At 33.6% G+C, this 27,013-nt stretch overlaps 2 protein-coding genes across 5 annotated transcripts in view; one reads left to right on the top strand and one right to left on the bottom strand.

Annotated features, from left to right (window-relative positions):
* The first annotated feature begins 74 nt into the window (after positions 1 to 74).
* LOC149083533 (protein arginine N-methyltransferase 6-like) lies at positions 75 to 23,479 on the top strand. 3 transcript variants are annotated; one of them, XM_089234056.1, is made up of 14 exons: positions 75 to 472; positions 4,116 to 4,327; positions 5,647 to 5,700; positions 7,718 to 7,851; positions 8,272 to 8,313; positions 8,710 to 8,810; positions 9,388 to 9,435; positions 10,225 to 10,293; positions 10,928 to 11,001; positions 12,287 to 12,369; positions 16,677 to 16,786; positions 17,108 to 17,217; positions 22,380 to 22,487; positions 23,139 to 23,479. In XM_089234056.1, exons 1-14 carry the CDS (start codon positions 443 to 445, stop codon positions 23,212 to 23,214), a joined length of 1,251 nt encoding a protein of 416 aa, XP_089090182.1. In that variant the 5' UTR covers positions 75 to 442; the 3' UTR covers positions 23,215 to 23,479. The 3 variants fall into 3 exon arrangements, with proteins under 3 accessions (XP_089090182.1, XP_089090184.1, XP_089090183.1); XM_089234057.1 differs by having other exon boundaries at positions 300 to 472; positions 4,122 to 4,327; XM_089234058.1 differs by lacking the exon at positions 5,647 to 5,700 and having other exon boundaries at positions 275 to 472.
* LOC149083534 (prestin-like) overlaps positions 23,480 to 27,013 on the bottom strand; it is a 57,041-nt gene continuing 53,507 nt past the window's right edge. For both annotated transcript variants that reach the window (XM_089234054.1, XM_089234055.1), the window contains exons 17-19: positions 26,039 to 26,182; positions 25,081 to 25,135; positions 23,480 to 23,810 (exon numbers count right to left, since the gene is read on the bottom strand). In XM_089234054.1, coding sequence (XP_089090180.1) covers positions 23,692 to 23,810; positions 25,081 to 25,135; positions 26,039 to 26,182 — 318 coding nt within the window. In that variant the 3' untranslated portion in view covers positions 23,480 to 23,691. The remainder of the gene's footprint in view (positions 23,811 to 25,080; positions 25,136 to 26,038; positions 26,183 to 27,013) is intronic.

The raw sequence follows: 27,013 nt of genomic DNA on the forward strand, positions 1-27,013 counted from the left end.
AATGTTCTAGAGCATTTTCTCGTATTTATCTTCTTAATGTCCCGTAGTTACTCCATGTAATATGGTTTTGTTTATAACATGGAGGAATGAATCCAATTGTAGCCAATAATAATTTGTTTTCCTTCATTATTTATATCCAACTTTCAAATTTATAGATTTACAGTACAATTTTAGCAGAATTTATTCATATTCAGTTTTTTGCATTTTTTTAAGGTTGGAATATGACACCAATCGATAGTGATCGAGTCTATCCACAAAATCGAAAGTGTCCTTTGTTGCTGATTTTTTTTTCTTCCAACAACAACAATAAGAAGAAAGCGTCTGCTAATTGTTACGTGCTAATGGCTCTGCTAATTTAATTGAAAAAAACCCCAACGAAATCTGTACATAATAAGTATTTTTTCCGTGCTTTTATTTATATATGCTCCAATATTAATCAGTGATGGCATGCGCTGATGTACAGAGCACTGAGGTAAATTGATGCACTTGGGGAAAAAAAAAAAAATGACATTCGTATTATTTTTAATTATCAATTATTTCTATGATGTACTTGTTGCGATTATAAGCGTTAATATATTTGATTGTTATGATTATTATTCGACTCGGAGACAACAATTTACTGATTGTTTCTTGAAAATTTATGAAGGACGCTGTTTGACTTGAATACGTCTCATCATTAATCGGGATGACAGTGTGCAGGACTCGATTGCTTCATGAGCGAGTGGGGCATTTGCCCGAGGCTCCGTGATTTTGGGGTGGCACGAAATTTAAGTACCGTATATTCGTTGACTGACCAAACATTTTTGACCCTCTAGTTGTAGGGCCTACTAGTTCCTGCTTTGCCCAGGGCTCCTCTCATGTTAAAAGTGAGGCCTTGCCAGTTTGAAATTTAAAGTTTACGAAAAATGGATGGCACTTCTCTGTGGCCCCACAATTGAGGAAATGATATGGTTGTCGCCAAGTTCACAAAGCTCAAACTTGTAAAAGAGAAATGAAAATTTGGTAATATTTTTTTGGCAAGATTTTCAACCTACCTTGGCAAAACATTCTTGGGAGCTGCTGTGACAATGAAGTTCCAAATAGTGATTTCATAAGCTTACAACTGGACTACAGTTATAGGTGATTCTAACATTAAGGTATGGTTTGAGAGCTAACGCTTCCTTTTCTAAGGAAAAGGCCCTATCTCTGCTTGAGAGGGTTGAGAAAAATACATCATGATTGGCACACTTAGTTAATTTCAAAATACTCTTATTTCAAAACTGTATAATGATAAATTTTGAATGGTTTTTAATCTGCAGGCCTAGCAATGAAAACAAACTTCATGGGCAAAACAGTAAAATATTTGAAAAAAAAAAAATAGAATTTCCATCAGAAAAATGTCTAATGCCTTAGAATATTAACGAAAATCACAAAATTGAAACAGGTAAAATGTGAATCGTCAACTTGTCTTTTCCATTTAGACAAATCCAGCGATTGGTATTTGTTGAAGTTCCAAATCGTGCATGTTAAGGATGGAGTACAGTGATCTCACTTATTAGACGATTTTCTGCACACGTGGCCAGTGATATGCTATTCGCTTATATATCTTTCTCATTTATGTGTCTTTTTTTCTCGTTCCCTTGCACTGACGCATAGGCCTTACTAAAAGATAACTGTAGTTGTGTGGTTGAAAGTTCATAATCAATGCATATATCATATATATAGATCCTGCTTATAACATTGTCTGAAAAATTGATGTGAAAAATGTAGGTTGGGTGAAAATGTTTTAAACAGGAAATCTTGATGAACATTAGTAGAAATTGGGATCACGAAAATAAGTTGCTTTAAGAATGAATGTTATAAGCAGGATCCACTGTATCAATAGGTAAACTGGGTATCATTGGTTAGATATTGTCAAGATATATATACAGTCTTCCCTCGGTATTCATGAGGGTTACATTCTGGAGCTGACCGAATGAGGAAAAGCCATGAATAACATAAATCAGAAACTGTTTTGTGTGACACATGTAGAAGGGAGGGGCCTCCAGTTATTTTTGGCAATGTTTTCTGAAAGAAATTATAATGTCTGTTGGCTGTTTCCTCGTCATATGGTCCCGGGTCTCTAAAAGAGCAATGGCTAAAATCGGCTAAAGTTGATGAAGCCTTGACCGTGTTCAGTTTGAAAAAAAAAAAGAAAGAGAAGCTTTGTTTTTCAAAATACTCTCTCTCCTTTTCCAATTTTTCTCCTTATGAAAAACATTCCATAGATGGGGTCTATGTCATGGAAACAATCCTTTGCCCATTTAAACTTACAAAGCCTTTGCACTATGTTGCTCATAATGAACTTGTATTCCACTTAATCTCAACCATGTATCACTTTTTGCATATGTATCATCATTGCATATCACTTTCGTTTCGCTGATTTTATGGCGTTTCTTCCATTTCTATCTTCTACGAATGTCTGCACAATCATCATTGAGTGATGTATATATCGAGCCATATATGTTCAAATAGCATCCAAACAAGCAGATGTAGAGTTAGAAAGCATATAGAGGACTTAAGCACTAGCAAAATATATTCAAAATATTATATTATTTGAATATTCATAATATATTCAAAAATTTTTTTTTAAACATTTATTTAACATGTGCAATTCATATTTTATGTTTTTGGGAAGAAGACTAGATATGATATCTTCAAATACCGAGGGCCAACTTTATACCTTAACAGTATCTAACCAATGATAGGTATATACACTGCAGGAGAAATCACAAAAAAAATCTGGCCACCAAAAAATTTTTACCCGGAGGAAAAAGGTCTGAAATAATGCTTCTTTTGACTTTTTCACGGCATAACGACTCTGTTTCATGTTGGTAGACCCCAAAGTAAAATTTGCCAAAATCTGTGACATACGTCACCAAACAATCAGTGCTACTGCAAAACCGTCTGAAAAAATTTTGAGAAAAATATAGAAAACATAGGACCTCTGTAGAACTTCTAACAAATTGGTATGTTTTAATGTGCGCGTACATGAGGTGAACCTAACGTAAAGTTTGTTACTGTGTAATGCTTGTTATGCGCTCTGTGACACAACAGGTCTACGACGATACAATCAATCTATCATTGCACTTTTATCACAGTTAGAAAAATTGATGGCAGATTGCAGCACTACTCATAACAAGCATTACACACTAAGTTTGAATTTTTGCGGCAGAACATTTTCAGTTAAGCAAGGACTCGTTGTAGAACAATGCAAAACATTCTGCTTTTGGGGTTGACAGATATGCTGCTTTAAGTTATGAACATTTTGTGCTGCTTTGAGCCTACAATTTAGTAATTACAAAAAAAAAAAATTTTAGTTGCCAATACCAATTTTTTAGTTGTCATTGTGGCACCTGGATTTTGTCCAGCTCTGGGTATAGCCTATGTCAGAGCCCATGTGGAACATTATCAGAGAAAAAAGGAGTTGTAGTTGTAAGTTTCTTATGGTAGTTTATCCATCTCGTCTGTGAGAGTATGTATGTGTTTTATTGCAAACAATATTAGTCTGTTGATACAATTGAATTAAAAATAATAATTAAGCAGTGTTAAATATGTTGTAAACGTTTTTTTTTTGCATCACCCAGCATGCCCCACAAGGGCAAAACGCAAAACTAACAGGACTTGGACCTTATTTCTATGTATTTTCAAAAAATAAATCTCTGACAAAGAAGGTGGTTCTGTGCCGAAAATTAATTTGTGTGCGATTTTGCTTCAGTATGTGAGGAATGGGCCCTGTGTACATATTCAGATGTCTTTCCAGCCAAAAATTAGGAATCATTTTTCGGATCCGTTGTAAAATTCCAGATCTGAAAACTTCAAAAAATTCTGGATCTCAAAAACGGACCCTTTACAAAATAAAAATTAATGAAACCATAAATTTGACATTTTTTTTTTTTTTTTGTGATAGATTAACCAGATTATTTCGCTTCTCACAAAAATAAGGAAAATTTTCACAGAAACAGGACCCTACAAAAAAAATCTGGACTGACCCCTGATATTGATTATAAAAACACTCTCTATGATATTCTATGGGAGTTTTTTTTTTTAAATCTCAGTAAGAGTATATTTATTATTCTGAAATTTGATTTTCCTAGCTACAGTGTGTCGATGGTCCATCGCAATCTGATCAACCAATCAAAAAACTGAAATTGGACAACAGCATCGAGTGCTTACCATGCTCGACTCAGGAAGTTCAGTATGACATATTGCCAAGTTGCAGTTCATCAGACATAAATTCAAATGCATCTGTGAGTGGAATCAAAGAGTATGTGAACCAACAAGAAGATGAGGAGGGAGGAGAAATAAGGTTTTTTTTCCTATTTCATGTTTGTTATTGTTTGATAATTATGCATTATATAGGTTCATTAACGTAGCTTAGAACTGACATCTTATAAAATGTGCCAAATTGCAGAGACGGCCAACAAATGCATAAGAAAGTAATCAAGTTTTAACTCATCTGACATTCAAGCAGATTTGGAAAATTGTAATGTCGGACAATGTCTGATATAGGATAGGAAAGATTTATGTGTTCACTACTTTATCCACCAGCATCGAGTTGAATTATTTGATACATATGCAGCAGGGTTCAGTTTTTTACATCAAAAATCGGGATGAAAACAGTCAAAAATAGCAGATGTTTATATCCATACATATGTATAAGCAGCTGAAGAAATTTTGGAAGGTAGAGAATTGTCTTGAATTGAAGAATATCAAATCATTTCTCATAGTTTTTCCTTCAAGCTTTTATGTTATGCTCCATTCAAATAGTATGAAAAATATATATTGTAAAAAATAATTCTGTATAGAGTAGAAAACTATTTTACGAGCATATATGAAGTATCTAGTTACTTTAAACATTACACGCAATCAATGCGTGTATTTTCAATGAGAATTTTTATATTAATAAAAGCAATATTTGAGGTTTTTGACGTGACAATTTAAACCATAAAAATCTGCCAACCCTGATATGCAGATAATGATAGCTGTTTGATTTGTTCCAGTTTTTCATCTTAGCTTTAATTCTTTTCTATCAATACAAACTTCTTTTTCCTGGGTTCTATAGCACCAGTTTCTCATAAGAACGAGGGCTAATTAGAACAAACACACAGTTTAAAGCAGATTCTGAACCACTCACCGGGACACAAATTCAGGCCCGTTAGCAAAAAACATCCTAGAGACACAGAGACAACGAAACTTTTTGATTCATTACCATTCAGAATGGGCTATGAACTGAAAGACCCGGTGTAATTAGTTCTCACATGCAGAAAGCAACAATGCGACCAAATGATCAAATTTTTACTTGAATTTCGTTTTTTTATGCTTGGTATCATGAGGTTGATTTTCAGAGCTACAAAATATTATTGATTATTACTTGCAAACAACTTTATTATGATAATTAATTTTTCCATTTCTACTCTATAAATCTGTGTTCTTCCCATAAAAGAAAGTGCGGGTATACTATGAAGGTGTTAGTATAAAAACCTCCATTTTTTGCATTAAATAATTTACGTCACTTGGTACTATTGTGTACCACTTAAATTTATAAAGATTTATAATACTTTCTGATCATCCTTTGTTTGCTCCATAGGTATCATATTGTGATTTTTTTCTTTTATAATTTTGTAGCTCAAAAAAAGAGGACCAATTCAGTTACCTCAACAATGACAATAACTACTTCAGGTAATAGTCATGCGTACTTGTGTTATCAGATGATTTGTTGTGTAATTGCTGGACAGAAATGTCATTCATGAATATTTCTTGCAGTTTCCCCCCCCCCCCCCCATGAATTTTCTTACGGGCACGGTAGCCCAGGTCGATAAGATACTTGCCTGAAGTACCAAAGGATGTTTAGAGGTGTCGAGAGTTCGATACCAGGTTCATCCTTGTCAGAAAACTTTCCTGACTCCGGTACAACAGAAGCAGCGATATGACCGCAGAAAAGATTGCTGCCGCAGGGAGTCCCCCATCAAGGGGTTAGCGATCTCTCGATGACTATGAAAACAAGCCTGCCATTCAGAATTGGCAATAAATTGTAGGTTCCGGTCTAATTAGCCCTCGTGTGCAGACAATGACAGTGGTACAACAAAAATGATCAAATCAAATGATTTTTCTTACAGCTAAGTGGTAAGACGAAACCTTTAGCTGTGGGACTTGAGTATATGCTATAAAATTTATCTTGACTAACTTCTTTAACACTATAAAGAATGGAAATGATGAATAAAAGGTTTTAAATCCTTATGTATGCTTCAACACAATAGGTGCAGTCTTCAGACTAAAAATAAAGATTAGCAACCCGTGGAGAAGTCTTTAGGTCCCCCAAGTCAATAAGACCTTATCGTTGATTGCTGAACATTTAATTTTCTGTTGATGATGGCACCTATAAGTGTGTTGAAATACCAAAAGGATTTAAAACATTTTGGTTGTTTATAGTTTTATAGTATTTGGTTGGGAGTTTTGTGCTGAACACTGCAAAAATACCATGCAGCTTTTTTTTTGTTGTCAGGTTTCTATTCATTGGTTTAATTATAAAGTCTGGCCCCACTCCCAAAAAAAATACTCTTGGGCAAACACTACTGTTACATTTTATGATCAAATACGGTGATGATACTTTGGCCAGGACCCTAACTAGAGGGGGGTGGAAAAATTTAGGGGGGGGGCAGTTGTAGGTGGGAACAAAAAACACAGTTGCGAAATTATGTAATTTTAAAGGTGTGAGGGCGACAAAAATCTTAGTTACGGCCCTGCTTTGGTTAATGTAGGTGATTCATTCCGGAATAATGTTTGTTAGCCGAAATGCGATTTCCCATAGGTTTCTGTGTAAAATTGTTTAATTGGTCCAGGCAATTGCCAAAATTTTGAAGATAGTCTTTGAAACACGAAGGAACAACACTACAGAAAGGATGAAAACTGACTGAAGGCTAAAATGAACTGCTTCAAAATTGGATAAATGAGAATTTACAGTAAGATGAATTACGGAAGATCTTTTTATTTTTCACAACCCAGTTGAGTTTTCTGTGTCCTCATTCACTTGTGATTTGGTCAGCTAATTTCCACTTGTGATTCATGCAGATGGTAAAAATAATCTTCTAGAATGTCCAGAATGTTCTGTTTGATGCTAAAGAGTTTCGCACTGCTGAAAGGACACGTGCTCTGAAAATATAGGTTCCTTTTTTTCAATGCATTTTCGCTTATACAAATCTTTCATTTTACGTGAAATAGTTCAAAACATTTCAGAAAGAGAAGTGTAGGTACATCTGGAAAAAGATTTTGAGGTGGACATGAGTTATCAAGCTCGAATGACAGTAATTCTAATGAAGATTTTCGCAGAAATTCAACACTTACAACATGGCTGTTTCATGTTAGCGTGTGCATCCATATCAATGAAAATGTTTGTTAGATGAGGTGAAAAAAATCACAAAAATAATCTTTGTTCACCGAAAAATTTGTTAGCCAAGGTATCACTGTACATTACAAAAATAAATAAAATAAATTAGAATAAATTCTTGTTAATTTGCATTATATTTTTGTGAGAAATTATCTGAGAGATTCCTGAAGTTGTTTTATGCATGCTTTGGACATTTCTTTTAACAGTTTTTTTAAAATGTTCAATTTTTTGCATTGTTTTCTTTTCTTTGCTATATTTGTGTGTTATTTTGTTTAATCTTCAACATTAAAATGTATTTATCTATTTATTCAGCTGTTATGCAGATCTCTCGATACACAGGGTTATGATCGGAGATGTTACAAGAACTCAGACATATCGTAGAGCAATACTTAGTAACTATAAGCTCTTTCATCGGAAGGTTGTCTTAGATGTTGGTGCTGGGACAGGTAAGTTTTCTGTGTTATCACTTTTAAATTTCATTTCTTTATTGCATAATTTTATATAACTTGGGTTTAATTGTTAAAATGAAATAGATGTTATTGTAAGCTGTATCAAATATATCAATGATTCTGTTTTGGTGTTTCTTCCAACAAAATATATGATAAAAATTATCAGGGTACAAATTATGACAAACTGGATAAGAACCATTTCAGTTGAAGAACACTAGTCTAACATATCTTGTGTTATACTTGATAATTCCTAAGCACACAACATTTCCCCTACCTTCCCGATCGATAATTAAAAAAAAATTGAACACATTTACTCATTCATTAGGTTTTTTGTTTGTGTATGTGTATGATTTCATTTATTTTTTTAATTTTGTGTGTGCAGATAAACAAAAGTTTTATGATATTTTTCTGTCTTAGGGATACTAAGTTTATTTTGCGCACAAGCTGGAGCTAAGCGGGGTAAGCCGTCTTTTAAGATTTTAAAATTTCAAAATAACTTCAAATTCGAGATTTAAAATACAGTCAATGCTCAATATAACGACCCCCCTTCTCGTCCCGTCGAAAACAGGCATTATATTGGGAGGGTCGTTGTATTGAAAATAAAACGTATATGATAGTTGTGTTATGAAAACATTTGGTACTTATCCTACCGGTCGTTGTAATGGAATGGTCGTTATAACGAGCATCTCTCGACTGTAGTTTCATTATTTTGTTGATTGATTTATTCGTTTTAATTTTTTTCCATATTCTCATATCTACTGTCTCAGATTTTTATTTTACTTAATATTTAAAATAGGAAGGGAGGAAATATTCATGAAGAATTAAATGTGCATTTATTATAACTTTTAATTACAGTATATGCGATTGAAGCAAGCGAAGTAGCTAAAGAAGCAAAGAAAGTTGTTCAGAGTAATGGCTTCTCTGACAGGATCATCGTAATTCAACAGAAAGTAGAAGTAAGTGAATTGACCATTAATTTTTTTTAAATTTCCTAATTGGATTTTTTGGAGTTAGGGTATTCTGGAAACAACTCTTATTCTTTAATTTAACAACCCGTTTTACTCAATGATTCAAATTTTCTTACCCTAGCTATAGTTTATCGTAGGTTTCTTACTTTAATGATTGTTAATCCATGGCTGTGTAAATAGTCCATTTTAATTCCTATCAACCACTATTTACATGCACATCAATATTATCTTATGGCATACACTTTGAGAACCCCTAAATTAGAGAATTTTTACCTGTGTGATGTGAATGTTTCTTACAGTCATGGCTAGATCTTTTAGCCTTTAAAAATTTTGCAATGAAACATGTTTTGTCATCGTCATTACACCATTCTCTTACAACCTCTTTATGCTTAGTTGGGGAAAATGTGCTAAATCTCTCTCCTATACTCCCATATACTAAAACAATTGTTACTAAATTTTTAAACTTAATGATTTAAAAATTCATAGAATTAAAAAAAAAATCCAATAAAATCAACAACCATGTGCTAAAATTTCTTTAGCTAATCTATTTTGGTTTTTAAAACAGGATGCAACTTTGCCAGAGAAAGTTGATATAATTGTTAGTGAGTGGATGGTAAGTGGAATTTTTCTTCGCTATTTCTTATTTGTTTAGTATTTTGAGAACTACTGTGATAAAATTTCTAGTGTTTTGATTTCATAAGTTTTTTATTGATAATCTAGAATAGTTGTTAGGGAACTCTGACTGTGCAGGTCTGGGTTTGAATCCCAGTTTGGATATGGATGACTACTAACACTAACAAATTCACTGGACAGATCATATGTATCTCCTGGGAATATATTATAAAAAAAAGACCCAACCTCTTAATGATAGTAAAGTGAAAGCTCTGTTTAAGATTGCACTGTATATGGACTGATACCTGTCTTGAATAAAATCAAAAGGTAGTCCCATAGAAGATTAGTGCTTTGATTTGCACCTTAATATTCCATTTTAGACAGGTTTTCATTTTACAATTTCGATCTCTTAACATACTATTTCATATAGGTTTCACTGTATTTTTGTAAGTCAGATAAACTGATTTCTTCTAACCACAGAAAAGATGCAAATCTCTATTAAATCTTTGCATGACACTATTGTCAAAGTTTAATTCCATCAATGGAAACCATGATGTGCGCACACTTTGAGAACAAATACTGTGAAAACATATGACATGATTCTCTTCAGCACTCATCATTTAAAAATCTACTGGGGGGGGGGGAATTTTGAATGGATTCTAACAGTGATTCCCCTTAATACTGAATAAAATAATTTATTGCTTTATAAGAATTTTATTCTTTTATGTAAAAAATCCAGTGCTGAAACTGATGTTTTGATACTTGTATATGAACATTTTTTTCATTCAAGGGTTACATGTTGATGTACGAATCCATGCTTCCGTCTCTGTTATTAGCCAGGGACAGGTGGTTGAAAAAAGTGAGTGCATTTAAGTAATATATAAAATATATAGTCCCTAAACCAGAATATGCCAAAATATGTGATGTGCGTCGAAGAACACATCTGAGGAGAATTTTAAAAAAGTGTGTGGAAAATACTGTTATGGAATTTTTTTACTGTAGAACATTTCGTCAGCTGAGGGCTCATGCAAAATATTCTGCTTTTGGGTATATGGTGATGAAACATTGATTATTGAGAGCTGTTGAGACTTCTGTTTTATTGATTGGGAGCTAGAAATTTGAAGTTAAGCCTCAGTGATTTCAATACAATTTTATTGCAGTGCACATATTCTGTATTACTCCATTTGAGTTTAATATGTTTTTGTTTAATGATTAGAAATTGTTGTGTGTGTCTGAAGTAAATAGTATACTTACATAATTTTAGTGAACATGAAGCCAAGCCCATTGATGTATCTAAATGTTTCTCATTTATTTGAACTAATTTTTGTGACTGAATACTTTTTTTGTATCACAGATTTTATCCATTACATTATTCTCACACATTCATAATAAATTGATCCAAAAAAAATCATCTGTAATAATAACTGAAATCTGATTTTGATATTATTGAAAACAATAATTGTAACATTTTTGTTCATCTCAATTATTTTCAGGGTGGATGGCTTTTTCCAGAGTTAGTAAGGATTTACATAGCTCCACTTTCAGATTATCAAGAATACGACTACAGGTGATTATACAAATTTATTTTATTGAAGACTTTTTCTTGCAAAGTTTCTTAAGAACTTGATGTAAGGCACACATGTATTAAACATGTGTTGCCATAACATACGTAGCGTGTTTTTTTAAGTACCATTTTAAAATAAAAAGAAAATAAATTGGCTTTTTTTCCTTAACAATTTTTTTTACATGTAAGCCTGTACCTTAATCTACTTTTCAACATAATTTCCACCAATATTAAGGCGTTTATCGTATCGTACAACCAGATTTTGAATCCCATCCTCATAGAAGTCTGCCCCCTGATTTGACAACCACTGCTGTTTTGACCTCATCATCGTTGTCATGGTGCTGGCCACCCAAATGCTTCTTCAAATGCAGGAACATATGGTAGTCATTGGGTGAAGACCGGGACTGTATGGAGGGTGATAAGTTGTTCCCAGCAAAATGAGGCAATGAGATTTTTGGTTCGATTAGCCACGTGTGGGCGGGCATTATCATGAAGCAAAATGATCCATTTACTCAACATGCTACGCCTTTTGTTTTTGATTGCGCAAGTTTCGATAATTTAAGCATTCAGTTACGATTTTATAGAGAACACTTCTGGAAGTTTGAGGAAACTCATTAGATAATAATGAAATCGTAAAGCGTCTGTTCTCTCTCAGTTTTTCATCCGCTTTCTGCACCAAATCTTCAGTGATGACACAAGGTCGCAGACTTCGTTCCTCATCATGAACATTTGTGCGGCTATCTTTAAAAGCTCTAACCCATTCCTGTACCATTCATAATGTTTTCTCCATACACTTCACTGATCTGTCGATTAATTTCAGCCGCTTTCACACCTTTAGCACTAAGAAAATGAATCACAGCACTTATTTCACAGTCGGAGGCATTCTTAATCTGCGGAGGCATTTTAAATACTTGCAAACGAACTTAAACATGGTTGAATGTTTCCGTAATGGTGTCTGTGGTTTGTTAACATATGTAGGTATACAGCACGCGTGTGCGGAATGCTGACCGCGACGCAGCTCTCCAGCAACAGAATTTCAAAATGGTACTTATTTAAAAAACACGCCTCGTATATTTAATACCATCACGGGTCCTTTTGGATATATTTACTGGATTGTTGCCTGCCACAATTGATTTCAATTGTAAATGTAAAATTATCACAAGATTCTCTTCTCAGCACTACACAGTTGTTTTCATATGTCAAGATTACCTTAATAGCAAACCATTTATTTAAAGGTTTTTTCCCCCATCATAAGTACTATACACTGAACTTTTTTTTCTCTTTGCAGTGTAAAATTCTGGAAAAGGGTTTCTGACACTTATGGGATAGACATGAGTGCATTGGCTAAAACAGCTGAGGAGCAAATGCAAGGTATGAAGCAATGTTTAAGATTGTTGATCTAGTTAGTTGTAGCAACCGTGACCTCTAGTTGAACTTTTACCTATCGTAGATGATGCATGTGACGTCACTCTTCACATTTTTCTGGTGATTGTAACCTAACAACGTAAGCTGCGATAAAAAATTGAATGGTTTTGGGCAGATGGCAAGAAACCTTGTGTATGTGAAGTCCCGTATTTTTCTGTGTGCCCATATATCAAATAAATTATGTTTGTTCATTAAAACTCTTCTGATCGTCATTATCTTTTATAATGGTGTTAAACACCCGAACCTACAGATTAGTGCCTAATTCAGCACAGTAAAGCTAGCAATTATGAAAATTTTTATTTGCAACATTTTTAAAAAATTATATTAATAGAGCCCATACTGTTTGGGCTGTTATGCTGTGTTTGAAGCTTCTTTGAAGCAGACATTTTGTCTACGACTGTGGTGGACATCTTCAGTTTTTGACAAGCAAGGAGATGGAATGACCTCCTTAGATGATAAATATTCACTAACGCTTTTGCTGAGGATACGGAAGAATCAAGCTAATTGCTGTGATGTCGAGCAAGTGGTGCGGTAGTTTCTGATTGGTTGGGTGGGGGATCAGAGTCTTCAAATTTGAATGGGGATCAGAAATTTGATTCTGAAAAGATTTTGATTCCCATCTACCCAATCAGAAGCCGCCACATCACAAGAGCATAGACATGCTACTTGCTTGACATCACAATGACGAGGTTGATTCTTCAGTGTCCTCAGCAAAAGTGTCAGTAGATAACGGCGAGTCTGAGTGATATGGTGGTAAGATGCTTGTCTACCACTGTGAAGGTTGCTGTCACAGTCCCAGGTTCAAACCTGAGAGAGGACATAAAAAAATATTTTCCCCGAACTAGCTTTAGCTGACCACCGATAGACGGTGCCTTCATTTCCAACCAATTTCATTAATGGTAGTAAATTGCAGTATAGCAATATGACCAGAGTTGGTGTTTGGTGAAGTGGTGGATAATGGTTATCCAAGGAGGTCATTTCGTCTCCTTACCTGTCAAAAACTGTACTGAAGATATCTACTGTAGTCGTAGCCAAAACATCTGCTTCAAAGAAGCCATAATGGTATAACAGCCCAAAAGGTATGGACTCTATTATAAACTCTGGCTGTGAAAGCCTGCCTTCTCCTTTCATTACAATTTTTGTTTAGATACGTGAAACCTCACTACAATGCTACTCTCTATAATGATAAATCTCTTTCCAACTGTATTGTTTTAAAGCTTGTTTGGAAATGCCTGCAGTCTAATTTTAAACTACAGTCTCTCAATATAATGATAATCCTTCTACAATGATATTTTTTCTTGGTCTGCAAAGTATTGTTATATCTAGGTTTCACTGTACAGTGAATCCTGCTTATAATGTTCCCTTTTAGATCGTTTTCCCACTTAGTAGGACATGCTTTCATTGTCCCAGCTTTTACTAACACTTATCAAGATTACCCTTTTAAAGCGTTGTCCCATTTACTACTTTTTTTCGAAAAATGTTATCAGCCGGATCCCCTGCATTATTATTTTAGATGCATTTCCAAGGACCAGCTGTTCCCTCAAATCATAATCTTTCCCTTAAATCAAATCAGTAACATTTTCTCTCTTATCTCAGTTTCTTTCTCTTACTCTCTTCCATGTCTTGGAGGAGGAGGGGGGGGGCGTCTTCCTTTTTTAGCTGCTGGTATTACAGTTCTGTCATTCTGAAGTTCCCACCCTTCTAGCACAGTCTGTCTCTGAGGATCAACTATAATTATCAACCTCACAAAAATGTTGAACACTGTGCCACAAAGAGCAGAATAGTGTTAGGCTATAATAGATGCGCTATATTGATGTCTATCATGTATTGTCTTAAAAAAATTAGTTCTATAGTCTTTTTTTCAAATAAATATAGACACATATGTAGGTAATTGCTTAAGTGTGGGTGTTTCGGAAGTGCTTGAATTTTTGAAAATTAACATGAATGACAAAGCAGAGCCATAGAACTAGGACAAGGGAGCCACAAGTTTGAGAACCACTGGTGTTAGGTATCTGCAATCCTACTATACTTAATTGCAACTGGCACAAACAACAAGTTATTTACAAAGGTTTTTAACAGCTGGATGATGCAAAGATATATTTTGGAAAGAGAAAAAATTCAACTGCCCCCACTGGGAATTGAACCCACGTCCTTTCACTTACCGGGTGAATGCACTAGACTAGAGGCAACAAATATCTCAATCTTTTCTTGGAGCTCATCAAACTTTAAAGATTATATTTTTTTGGTAAATGTTTGCAGAAAGCAGCCAAAACACACATCTGAACAACAAAAATCAGCTGGTCACTTTCACATGTTAAATATTTTCCTGATTCTGTGTAAATTTGTAATTATACTTGTTTGTCATATTGTATCAGATTTTTAGTTTGTGAATTGCATTCGAATCACCTTACCTTCTTTATAGATGAGAAAGCTTTTAATGTTTTCAAAACTATCCAGTAATAATTTTTTGAACATCTTTATGGGTATTCTCATGCAGATTCTAGAAGTTCAATAGAGCCACTATAGTAGAAATTATAAAACTCACCAGTTTTACCCTTTCCAAAATCTAAAAAAATATATTAATATTCTTAGCAATATTGAAAATCATTATTATAATCAAATAACATTCTAATTTTAACTGCTAAACCATGTGTACCTCATCCATATTCCTCTGCTGAACTTCTATGAATTGGTACATGTTGGGATATGCGTGTTGTGAACTTAACGTGAAGCTTGTTTCTGTGTAATGCTGTCATCTGCCACGTAATTTTTGAACTATAAGTGAAGAGTAATGTTTGAAGATTTTACCATTGTGTAATTCTTATTTTAACTAGAGATGGGACAAATATTCGGCTGCTGTTTGGTATTTGACCCTTTTGCAGAATATTTGGTTTGGCTGAATTTGTATAAATCTTAGCGCAACAAATTAAAAAAAAAAATTCAAATTTTTCACATAAATTAACAATTTACTGATTATATTTTATCGTGTGGTGTATATCTATCCCTTTCTGTGCAAGAGGTTATGTCTAATTTCTAGGATAAGTAAAACAAAGCTGAAAATACAATCCTTCTACAATAATGTGGAAGTGAGCATGAATTACACAAGTTCACTAACTGAAGGATGTACCTAAACAAGAAATTATTGAGCTACTGAAAGGGACAAAGAACATCTTTTTTTTTGAGTGAAAAAATCTTAAATTTTATGATGCATTAATACTTGAGAGTAAATAATGGTTGATATTTTGTTAATTAGATGTGAAATTGATTCTTTAAGGTGATACCTCGGCTTATGGTGATACAGTCGCCTTGTCTTACGGATTGTCTGGATAATGAAGATTTTTTGTGATTTTTCTGCTTTGGTTGATAAATACAGATTCAGCTAACAAACATTTTTGATTATATGTATGCACACACTAACAAAAAAGAAAAAAGGTAGCCTGTGTTCGTTCAGTGCAAGACACTTAGCATCAAGCCTGGGAGATTATCTTTTCCATCTGCATGTATCCCACTCAGAAATGAGCTGACCAAATAACAAATAGATGGGGACATTTATGAACTTGATTAGGTTTTGTCAACACGAGCTTTAGTAGACTAATGCTGGTTTTGGTTGTGTTACATACTGGATAATAAAAAGATCAGCATCTCTCTCATCTTTCTGTGTGTTCTCATTTATACAATTTTGAAGCTATTCATTTTAGCCTTCAATCAGTTTTTGTCTATTTCATGGCATCCTTTAGTGTTTTAAAAACTTCAAATTTTTGGCAGAAGCTGGAACGAATCAAACAATTTTCCATAGAAACCTATGGGAAATCTCGTTTGGCTAATGAAGTGATTCCAGAATAAATCATCTTCATTACTGAGGTATTACTAATATTAAAATACAATATATCATCATCAAATTTGATTGTCATTATCATGGCAGCAAAACTCTTTTGGTTGCCAGTTTTTTAATATTTATTTAAATAAAAAATTAAAATAATTAAAATTCAGTATCAATCATTTGAAATTGATAATTTTATTTATAATTTTGATTAATTTTAAGAAAATTGATATTCAGTATTCGGCCAAAACATTAGCCAAATATTATTCAGTATTCGGCCAAATCACTATTCGTCCCACTCCTAATTTTATTAAAGCTCTGACAAAATATCAATTGTAATTAGACATAACCATCATATACATATCAGCATCATTTTACTAAAAATATTTGCTTTCTATTGCTACTTTTCATTGTAAAATTCATTTTTTTTTAGCATCTGTCCATGTTATGTCCGTTGATCCTTCATGTATTCAGTCTCATGCTAGCTGTGTAGCACAGATGAACTTATTAACAGTGGATGCTGCTGTGACTGAATGCACTCAGGTTTTGCATTTTATTTATTTTTTCAACCTTCTTTCTCGGTTATATTTTAGCTGATGCAGTACAATGTGCTTATATAGTACAATGTATTGCAAGGGTAGGCAGTGTAATTATTCATTTCTGGCATCTTTTTTTGTAAATTTGAAATTGGTGCAGCTATTTTTATTTCAGATAAGCAAAGTTAATGTTCTTGGTAGAATAGTAATTTTGAAGTAGCTCAATTTAATGGGAAATTTAATTGGCACCTATATATAGTGTGCTAATTTGCAAATTTTGATATTTATTCCCATGCATCTTACTTTTCTTGCATATTTTTTTTTTCAGGGTTCATTTTTATGCAGTTGTTTTGGTCACACAACTGTACATGGCTTTGTCATTTGGTTTACCGTTCACTTTCCTAACAATATTTGTCTTTCAACATCACCTTATGAAAAGTAAGAAACTTTCTTTAGGCTTATTTTTTACTTGTATGTTGTCATGAAACACATTTTCATTCATGAATGTTTCCCATGAATTTCTGTACGTCATAATAAAGTACTGTAATTTTCTTCCTATAATTTACCGGTTATACGTTTAAAAAAACATCTGAAGGAGTGTTTTTGACCTGAATCATAGGCCATTACATATTTTTTGTCACTTTATCCCTTAGAAATTAGAATAAAAATGAATTTTTCGAAAATGTTCTATGAAAAACTATTTTTTTCTAAAGATATCTTACAAAGGGAGGTAAAGGGATAGATATTAAAAAGAACATGCATGATCCCTTTAGAGCAGAGGTCGTCAACCATTTTCTAGTCGCAAGCACTTCCTGTACGCATCATCAAAAGAAGAGAACTCTTATGGCAAGTTTGACACGAATGCATGATTTCAAATATTTAATGCAATTTGTACAAGGTGTCCAATTGGAATGTTAATCAAGTGCTTGTGGTGGTGGGTTGGTAAGATACGGGGTTAGAGATGTGAAGAGTTCAGGTTACATGGGTTCAAACCCACCCACCTCCAAATAATTACACTTTTTTGGGCATTTTGCCTGTTGTGGCGTTGTATTTGTATTTGTATTTGTGAGCATAAAATCAGACACTAGCATCAAGTTCTCTTTGTGCTTCAGGGAGCACAGTGATGCTCACGAACAACGGGTTGAAAATACCTGCTCTAGAGATGTTTGATCTGCCCAATGAAATTGATAGAATTAGTAAACATCCATGCCTGTGTACCAGGATTCAAATTCACAGCCGTGGACTAACCACTTGATTGGCAGGCATAAATCCATTATGGCTTCTGTAAACTTTCAAGTGATGATACAGATCACTGCCATAATTTTAATCATTGACCCCAAGATCTAATGAAAATCTCAAAGCTCCTTGATATTAGAATCAATCTTTTAAGAGTAAAATTAGAAAAATATGTAATAAATTAGACACCTTAGGCAAGTATATCTTTGGAAAAGTTGACAGATTTGCATAAGTGAAGAAGCTTTTGCTTTCAAGAATTGTCTTTAGAAGAATATTTCTTCTGAGTATTCTCTGGAAGGAGTACTGTTATAAATAACAGGAAAAATTCTCAAGAATATTTATAATAATATGTATTATAATAAATAATATCTATAAATAACTATTCTATAGAAGGACTGCTCTAAATAACTTGGAAATAATATTTTAGATAATATTCTCCAGTAATTTGTAATATAGTAGTCCTTCCAGAGAATATTCTCTGTCTGATCCTGCTTAATTGAAGTTTTCAACCCACAATATATTAAACTTCAAAAGTAAGAAAATGAAACCAACATGACTGAATAACAAAAAATGTAAAAATATACAAGTGATACAAAATTTAAGTTCTGTATCTTCTTAAAATGAAAGTGATTATGTATAAGAATAGCTTCCTTTTGTCAATGAACTTTAGTTTAATTTTTTGCTTTCAACTTATTTCTGAAAATTTAAAAAATTCCTTTTTAAAATTAGATAATCTTCAAAATCTTTGAGACTTAACACTAGAACCGCTGCACTTTCGGTGTACCTAGAACGGCAGACTGGATCAAATTGACCCAAACCAGGAAGAAACAGTGTTTCATAGCAAAAACAGGAATTTCTTTCCGGTTCCTGGGATTTTCCCTATTTTCATTCAATGTTTGTGTATTCATAATGGGAAACTACATTTATTTATGCATATGAAATAGGCTTCAAAATTAGCTAAAAAATGATGTAATTCATTAAAAATAAGATTTAGTATACATTATTTACACTGTTCATTAAAAAAACTTTTTCAGTAATCCCACAATATGAGAAAGATGTAAAATAAGCATGCCAAATTAAGTATAAGAAAGTTTATAACATGATTCTGTTAAATAAGTATTGATTTCTTATTGATAAATGGAATTTATGATGAGCAGTTGGAGCAATTTTTTTTTTCATTATTCTTGCACATTCACGGCATGTTGAAGTTGCACAGCCCATGTAAAAAAAATGAATGGTTTTCTTTTCACATTTTGATGTTACCGGACATCAGAGTCGTTTATTTATTTTACTTTTGTGATGACTCACGAACAGTTACACGTTCAAGAGCCCACGAACGTTTCCTGTTGCGCAAGGGCAACACGTATGATGAACGTAACTCTTCAATAAGATTTTAGAGAAAATTCTTTCGAAAAATAGTTCTGGCTTTCTATACTGCTCTATGCAAAATAAAGCAATTTTTTATAGTGAGATCTAGGATGTTGTAGAAAATGTGTACAGGCCACCCCATGATGCAACCTCAACCTAATATTTTCTTGCTATTTGATCGGCTACAACTTCTGCAAACTGTCTTGAATTGTAATGTGAAATTGTTTCTGGAAGCTTTTTGGGGCCTCCACTGCCAATATTGACTGTCAGATGAAGCATGCTGAGTAATAAAACATTATATTTTTGATAAATATCTTCCTTTATAAATTTTCATTATAAAATCATTGTATCTCATTAGCGATGTTTCATGCAACTGTAGTTTCACTATGTTCATTGCATCAGATAACATTGCCCTTCGATTTCGTCTCACCTCGTACTTTTTGGCTTTTAGCATTTGAGCCAGCTTCAGTGTAGTGAAAGAAGGTGTCGGTTGAGGCATTTCTGCCCTTGTTCTCAAATTTCTTGATCAGTTGCATCACTGTGTGTTCTGAAAGAGAGATTCGTTATACGCTGATCCTTTCCAAGGTTTGGAAATCAATTAAAAAAGTATTTGGCGCAGTCAGAATTTTATTCTTTTTCTATGACATCGTGTGTGCCTGCGGAAATTTCTGCTTCATGTTTTTTCCTTAAGTTAAGCTTTTACTTCCCTAAAACCTCAGTCATAGTCCCGTCAGAATACCAGGTATTCAAAATTACAAGTGTAAAATTATAAGTGCTTATAGCCTGAAACACTAAATGTGAAGAGTAAAATTTTCGTGAATTAATATTCATATGATATCATGAAAAGTCACAAAATTTTTTTATCATCTGTGCTTAAGTTTTCAAGATAAATGAAAACAAAGTTTGATTTGGGTCAAATTGACCCACTACGCAGTTCTAGTGTTAAGATTATTTTCGATTGTCATCAGGAAGATGCATAGATACTATACAAATATCAAGGAAGTTTTTCAACTTAAAAAGACAATTCTATAAGCAACCATTGAAGAGAAACTATCTATGTATAATCTTATTTGAATCTGTACATGTTGGACACTTTGTGGCAGGAGTTCTCAAACTTGTCACATGCTGCTCCCTTACCCGATTTGTGTTTCATCTGTTGCTCTCCAGAATAGTTTATAGATATTTTATCCCTTATAAAATAACCACTTCAAAGCATGAATAGGCACAACTTCCCTAGGAGCCACAATGAACACTTTGAGAAACACTGGTTTATGGGAATCAAATGCAAATAAATATAAAGGCCACAAAAGGCAAACTGCCCACGGAGGTGGCTGAAAAAAAGCCCATAAAAATTAGGGATGTTATATAGATATACTGTTAGCCCTCCATATGCGAGTTTTTTTCCAGCAACACACTCAGCAATCATAATTCATGTGGCGTGTGTTTAGGATGGCTTATTTGTCTAGTGCTACTGATAATGCTTCGAAAAGATTAAAAAAAAGTGAAAACTTTACAAAAAAAATTGGATACAGCGAGAGTGAATACATGCTATTCAGTTATTTTGACACTGAATAATGCTCCTGGACACTCAGATGTCAATGAGTTCAAAGCTGATGGTATGGAATCTGTTATATGCCTCCTAATACAACATCTATCATCAGCCGATTGATCAGGGGATAATGCAAGCATTCAAGACTCGCTATACATGGTATTCAATGAAGATGATTGTGCATGCAATAGAAGATGCAAATGCAGAAAATGTCTTGAAGGCATGGAAGAATTACACTATTACCAATGACATTTCTGTCATCACTAGAGCAGTGGCAACTCTTAATAGAGAAATAGTCAACTTGAATTGAATTAACCTTTGGCCGTTGACGTAATGTGCGATCCAGGACAGAGCCAACTGAAGAGATTATAAAAGACATTGCCACGTTAGCAAAAAAGGTTCAACGATATGGATGTAGAAGAGAAGCTGAACGGCTAATTAATAGCAATGCAGAGGAGAAATTAATGTAGTTGAATGCTCAAGTAGTACCAGATGAAGATCAAGAAGTGGGAGACAAGTTCACCATGAGTAACATAGCGGAAGGGCTTTGCAAGTTCAAAAATCAGCAATAGATTATTTTCATGATATAGATCCCTCTATGCTATGTTCTTCACATATAGGAAAATTGGTAAAGGAAGTCTTGTCAACATAGTTGATGATATGAAGAAGAAACGACAAACAGAAATTACAATGTGCTTTCAGAAAACATTGCCAAAATTGCTGCACCCTCTTTTGTATTCCCTTATACCTGTGTCACTCTGCTCTTCTCACGTTCAATAAAAAACCTATTGTTTGGTTATTTGCAGCCACTCCCGGAATGTAACCCCTGTGAATACGGGGGCAGACTATTTATTTTGGGGGTTGTAGTTTTTCATGAAAATTAGAAATTCAGCAAGTAAAATATATACAGGGCATATGACATTTTATTGGCGAACCATTGATCCTAGAGGCATATTTCCAATAGGAAAAAAATACCCTAATAGCGTGTAATATTCAGTTACATCATTTTGCAAGGGGTTATGCAATTATCAAAATAATTTTATTTTAATAACTATATACAATTCCTTGCAACATGGATGACACTCGAGTGATACTTTTTTCCAATTAGAAGTATGATTCTAAGATCAATGGTTCGCCAGCAAAATGCCATACACCCTGTTACATAGGTATCCTGCATATACATTGCCCATAAGAAATTATGGTTGTCTTTAATTTTAGTATGGATAGCTTCTTGATTTAACCCAATATGAATACCAATGCACATGTATGTACTTATGTATCTGAATTTCGTTCAGGTAGAAAAAAAAAATTTCAAGAATCGCCAGATAGTTTTTAATGGGTCAAAGCAGATAATACAGAAGTAAAATACATAACAATTTGAGAAGTACAAATACAATTCTCCGAAACTTTTAAGATTAGTCTATTTTTCACTTTAATTTTTTTTCAGTGAAACGCATTGGGAACAATCTGTGTTATATATTCCTCCTGTTCATGTTCAGCAGAGCACTGAATTATCTGGACACCTATGGATCCGTAGGAATGCGGTGTATCCCAGGTATGGTCTTATCTCAAAGTTCTTGTATTTTCCGTGATTTTTTAAAATAATTTCCTTTATTTCAGTGGTTATTTTAATTCACAATTTTTTCTAAAATCAAAGTTGGAGATCATTTACTTAATTTATAAGCTCATAATGAATATGACAATCCCTCCCCTGGAATACATTTTTGTTCACAGGATTTGCTGCATAATTTTATTTTCCGCCAAATATGCTATATAAACAAAATAATTGGCAGTTTTGCCTAAAATTAGTAACATGTTTGGTGAGAAATAATACATTTACAATCAGATTTCTCATATTTTTTTCACTAAAATAGTCACTAATCAAAGTGAGGTCTCAAAAACGCCAACATCAGTTATAACGACAAAATTTCTAGGAACTTCCAAAGTCATTATAGCTGAGTTTTACTGTATACGAAATTTGAATTTCATTTTATAAAATGCTCTTGAATGACTAAATGTTTCCTATGTTGTTGTGGTGCATGTTTGGTCTGTACTTTGCTTATTGGAATTGTGGATAATAATGTGACTTCTGCAATGTTTATTGTAATAGCCTAACTAACATTACAGAAAGCTATGGATACACAAAATATTATGTTTATGTAATTAAAAAACTAGAAATATAGTTATAGTTAATATTTTTTTACAGGTTCCTGGACATTGAGCTTGAGTATGAAGTGGACCGATGTAATAAACGAAGGATGCGTTACAAAATGAACGACTAACTTATATATCAAAAAAACTTTCATCCTCATCTTGTTGTTACATTTTTAAAAGATATCAGTTGTTTTCTCGCCCTTCCAACCCTCTATCTGAATTGGACTAGGGAAAAATTGTTGACCTCCTTCTCTTTATATTTATACTCACTGCCATTGCTCATTGGTGTGCGTTTTGTTTGTTTCTGAGAAGAAAACATTGGTATATATATAACTGTGTAAATGTTCAATAAAAAAAAGGAAAGTTGAATCACAAAAGACGGCCAATACTGAATTAATTATTATTAGTGTGAATTAATTTGAACAACATTTATTCTCCAATCAAAGAACACAGAAAAAGAAAAAAAACAATGACTATATAACAATGTTCATAACAAAACAAAAGTTTCTACTTTTTAAAAACATGAAGTACATATATACAGAGGGTTTTTTGTACAGGTGCTGTATATAAATATCAGAAAATATACTAAATCACTAGATGACATGCTAAGAACAGTTTTCATGCCTCACAGCATAAAGTACTGCATCGTGGACAGTTGGAAAAACAAATTCTTCATTAAAAGTCTTGAAGAAACCATTGTTTTTTAGGCTTTCCAACACTGATTCTGAAATGAATGCAATAAGGAATTTGGAAATTAAAATTCATTTGTAAATATTAAACATTACATTATACTCAATTTACAGTACTAATATGTTAGAGTGAAATGTGTTTTTCATCATGATGATTCAGGACTAGAGAGAACAAAAATGATTGGAATTTAAATTTGTCCATGATTAGTGCATATCTTCTGAACACGGAAGTTTGTCTTTACATTTATCTCCATTGCATTCTTCCTTCTATTACATAGGAAACAAACTCCCTCCTCCATTTGACCATTTCAGAATTTTATCCAGCAGGCAGTGCAATTCAAAATATGATATAGAAAGCAAGGTTAAATATGTATAAGAAATAGGAAAAACTACAATAATTGTTGATTAATGACACAAAGATCATTTGCATCAAACGTATTTGCATTGATTTCATTAATGTAGAATCCCTTCCATATTTGGCTCTTCCTTCTGACAAAATTATTTAGTGCTTATAGGACCTGCAATAGTATATTTCTGGGAAAAAATGACCCACAGACAGAAATGTGCTTGCCTCCAGTGATGTGAAGAACCTTGGGCATTGACTCTTGATCTATGGCAGCAAATTCTTTAGAGCAATAAAATCATACCGCACAATCCAACAGAAAATTCCTGGTTAGCATTTTTTACCAGACTTGTTCAAGTGAAATTTTGTAGATGAGGCTCTTTGGTTTCTATATATGGCTTGTCATATCTATTATAACTGTGACATTATATTTTGACATTTTGATAACTCTGTTCTGCCCATACTATAATAATAGTTCTTGAGGGTCTGTTTGTTTCAACACATGATCTGGCACTCCCAACCCATATTGTTCATGCCATATGTACCCAGTTTCTTGAAATAGGTTTGATTTGCTCAGTGGTCTGAATCAACCCGTATTCAGTACCTTTGGACTAAACCTTACATGTACCTCATGCACTTCCTCTGAGGAACTTGTAATAAATTGATGCATGCCTGCTTTGAGATAAATTAGATTGTCAGCTATATATCAGGCCACAGCTGTCAAAATCTGTGCCAGAACTGATGTCTGCTATTTTTTAAGGATGTCGTATTATTTTGATCAAAACAATAGAAAAATTGGTGTCTGAAAGAATAGCAATTTGGACCTATCTGAGAGAATGGTAGCAGTGATGAACTCACCCTTTATTAATTTCTGCTGTATGGGATAGCAACTCTGAGGTGCAGATACTTATTAGACAATGTATAACAAACACAAAAATAAAACAAAAAAATTGAATACGCACCCTGGACGGAGGAAAGATAAATGGATATCTTGTTCACTGCAAATTCTCTAATTACCTGCAAAGTAATGAAAATGAATAATTATGAAGGTCTATGGAGTTCTAGCCAGGCTTGGACCCCAGTTAGTTTGTAAAGCGAAAGTGTCTCCCAGAGCCCTGACTTCTGACATTTTGACTATCATAATTATTCTGATAATGCCCCTAATTTCAAGCAACAATTAAAAATCAGTGATGTCATGTAGGGTGGTATGAAAAAAAAAATTTCTGTCTAGCTCTGTGGGTTTGACAAGTTTTCTGAAAGTATTATGTACGCTGCCATTGTTACGAGCAAGCAAAGAGAAAAATGGTGTCATCATAGGAGAAGGTGCATTTTGTTCTGTTGATATGTCAGCTCTTCTGAATGGCGAACCTAATTTCCACTGCAAGATCATTTTTCCAGATGAGGCAACCTTCCATGTGTCCAACAGGGCTGATAAGTACAATTGCTGAAATCTGGGCTCAGAAAATCCCATTCAATTTTAACAATCTTAAAATTAATTTGTGGTGCATACTTTCACGTGATATGGTCACTGGGCCATTTTTCAGCTGGGTAACAAAAGGAGCACATGTGGAAATGCACAGATTTTTTTTCCACAATAACTTTGAGTGTCAGTTTTGATTTACATAATTTTTTCATCCTTCCCAACTTCTTGTGAAGTGTAAGAACTGATTAGAGATATTTGATCGGACAAACCTGTATTTTATTGTCGTTGTACTTTCTTCACACTTGGTAAAACTCTGAACAGGGTGGTCTATATTTTATTGCTGATAATAAGAATATAATTACATCAGCAATAAAATATAATATCAGTTCACATTGCATAAGAAAATTAATAGTTTTTATCTAGTATGTGTTTGCCACTAAAATTACCTTATCACTGCAATTACTTCAAACGTTGAATGTTTAAAAATGTTATATCACCTGTAGTAATGTTGCTGCTCCACCAGAGTCAATATATGCTGCAGCAGAAAGCTCGATCACCACCACTTTGAGCAATTCTTCTTCATTATATGACCTAGAAATTGTCAGTTGATTCTCACCATCAAAGGCCTTACTATTGTCGTCCTAAAAAAACAAATCCACGTTAAATATTTGACATTAAATTATGTAACAATGTCATACTCTACATGAAAAGATTGTAGAATTCGGAGCTTACAGATATGCATATTTTATATGGCCATGTATAGAAATAGACAAGTTGCTCAAAAGCTATACAGTACATGCAAAATTCTAAAAAATGTGCGGTGACAGCTTTCCAAATGTGGTGCAAGTTTCAGTGCGAACAGGGGTGATATGAGCAAGGTGACAGTTATCTCATCATTGGAAATTACTCTGAGGAATGTTTGCAAGGTGGTTTAGTTGATAGTTTTTTTAGCCTGGTGTAGAATCTTACATAAAACCCGAATCCATTTCTATTAGTCTTACGTGTATCAGACCTGGCAATGTCAGATTTCACAATGTTTACAGAGCTTCCGGATTATGAATTCATATTTCCAAGTTTCAATTATTGTCATCAACATGAAAAATGAAAAGAAGCATTGAGTTTACTGTTTCTTTTCTCATTAAAAAAATTGCCATGCAAAAGTATGTTTGCCAAATTTTTGTAAAAATGTTACAGGAATTTTAAATCATGAAGGGTGGCAGGTCTATGGATGGATGATTTTAGTTAGAAAAGATTGTTTTAAGGCCCATGTACATTGTGTATGTCTGTGAGTGATTTATTAAACTTCCAGAGCTGTGCAGGGAATTTTACGACATCATTTAGCAATACTTACCCATACATACACTTTATACACACATTCCTCTGCAAAATTTCGATATAATTTACTATAAGATAAGTAACATGCATCAAGCAAATAAGATTGCTGTCAGTACGTCAGACTCCTACCAATCCTC

The sequence above is a fragment of the Pholcus phalangioides genome, unplaced genomic scaffold (assembly GCF_987345545.1).
Source record: "Pholcus phalangioides strain wild (caught in Gottingen) unplaced genomic scaffold, Ppha-v1.0 ptg000008l_1, whole genome shotgun sequence".
Taxonomy (NCBI): domain Eukaryota; kingdom Metazoa; phylum Arthropoda; class Arachnida; order Araneae; family Pholcidae; genus Pholcus; species Pholcus phalangioides.

What these genes read in the sequence shown, in the direction of transcription:
- LOC149083533 (XM_089234056.1), top strand. Translation starts at nt 443, where the DNA reads ATGGCATGCGCTGATGTACAGAGCACTGAG. An exon ending in AGCTGAGGAGCAAATGCAAG is followed by an intron (nt 12,370 to 16,676) that starts GTATGAAGCAAT and finishes ATTTTTTTTTAG; the next exon opens with CATCTGTCCATGTTATGTCC. An exon ending in CTGTGACTGAATGCACTCAG is followed by an intron (nt 16,787 to 17,107) that starts GTTTTGCATTTT and finishes TTTTTTTTTCAG; the next exon opens with GGTTCATTTTTATGCAGTTG.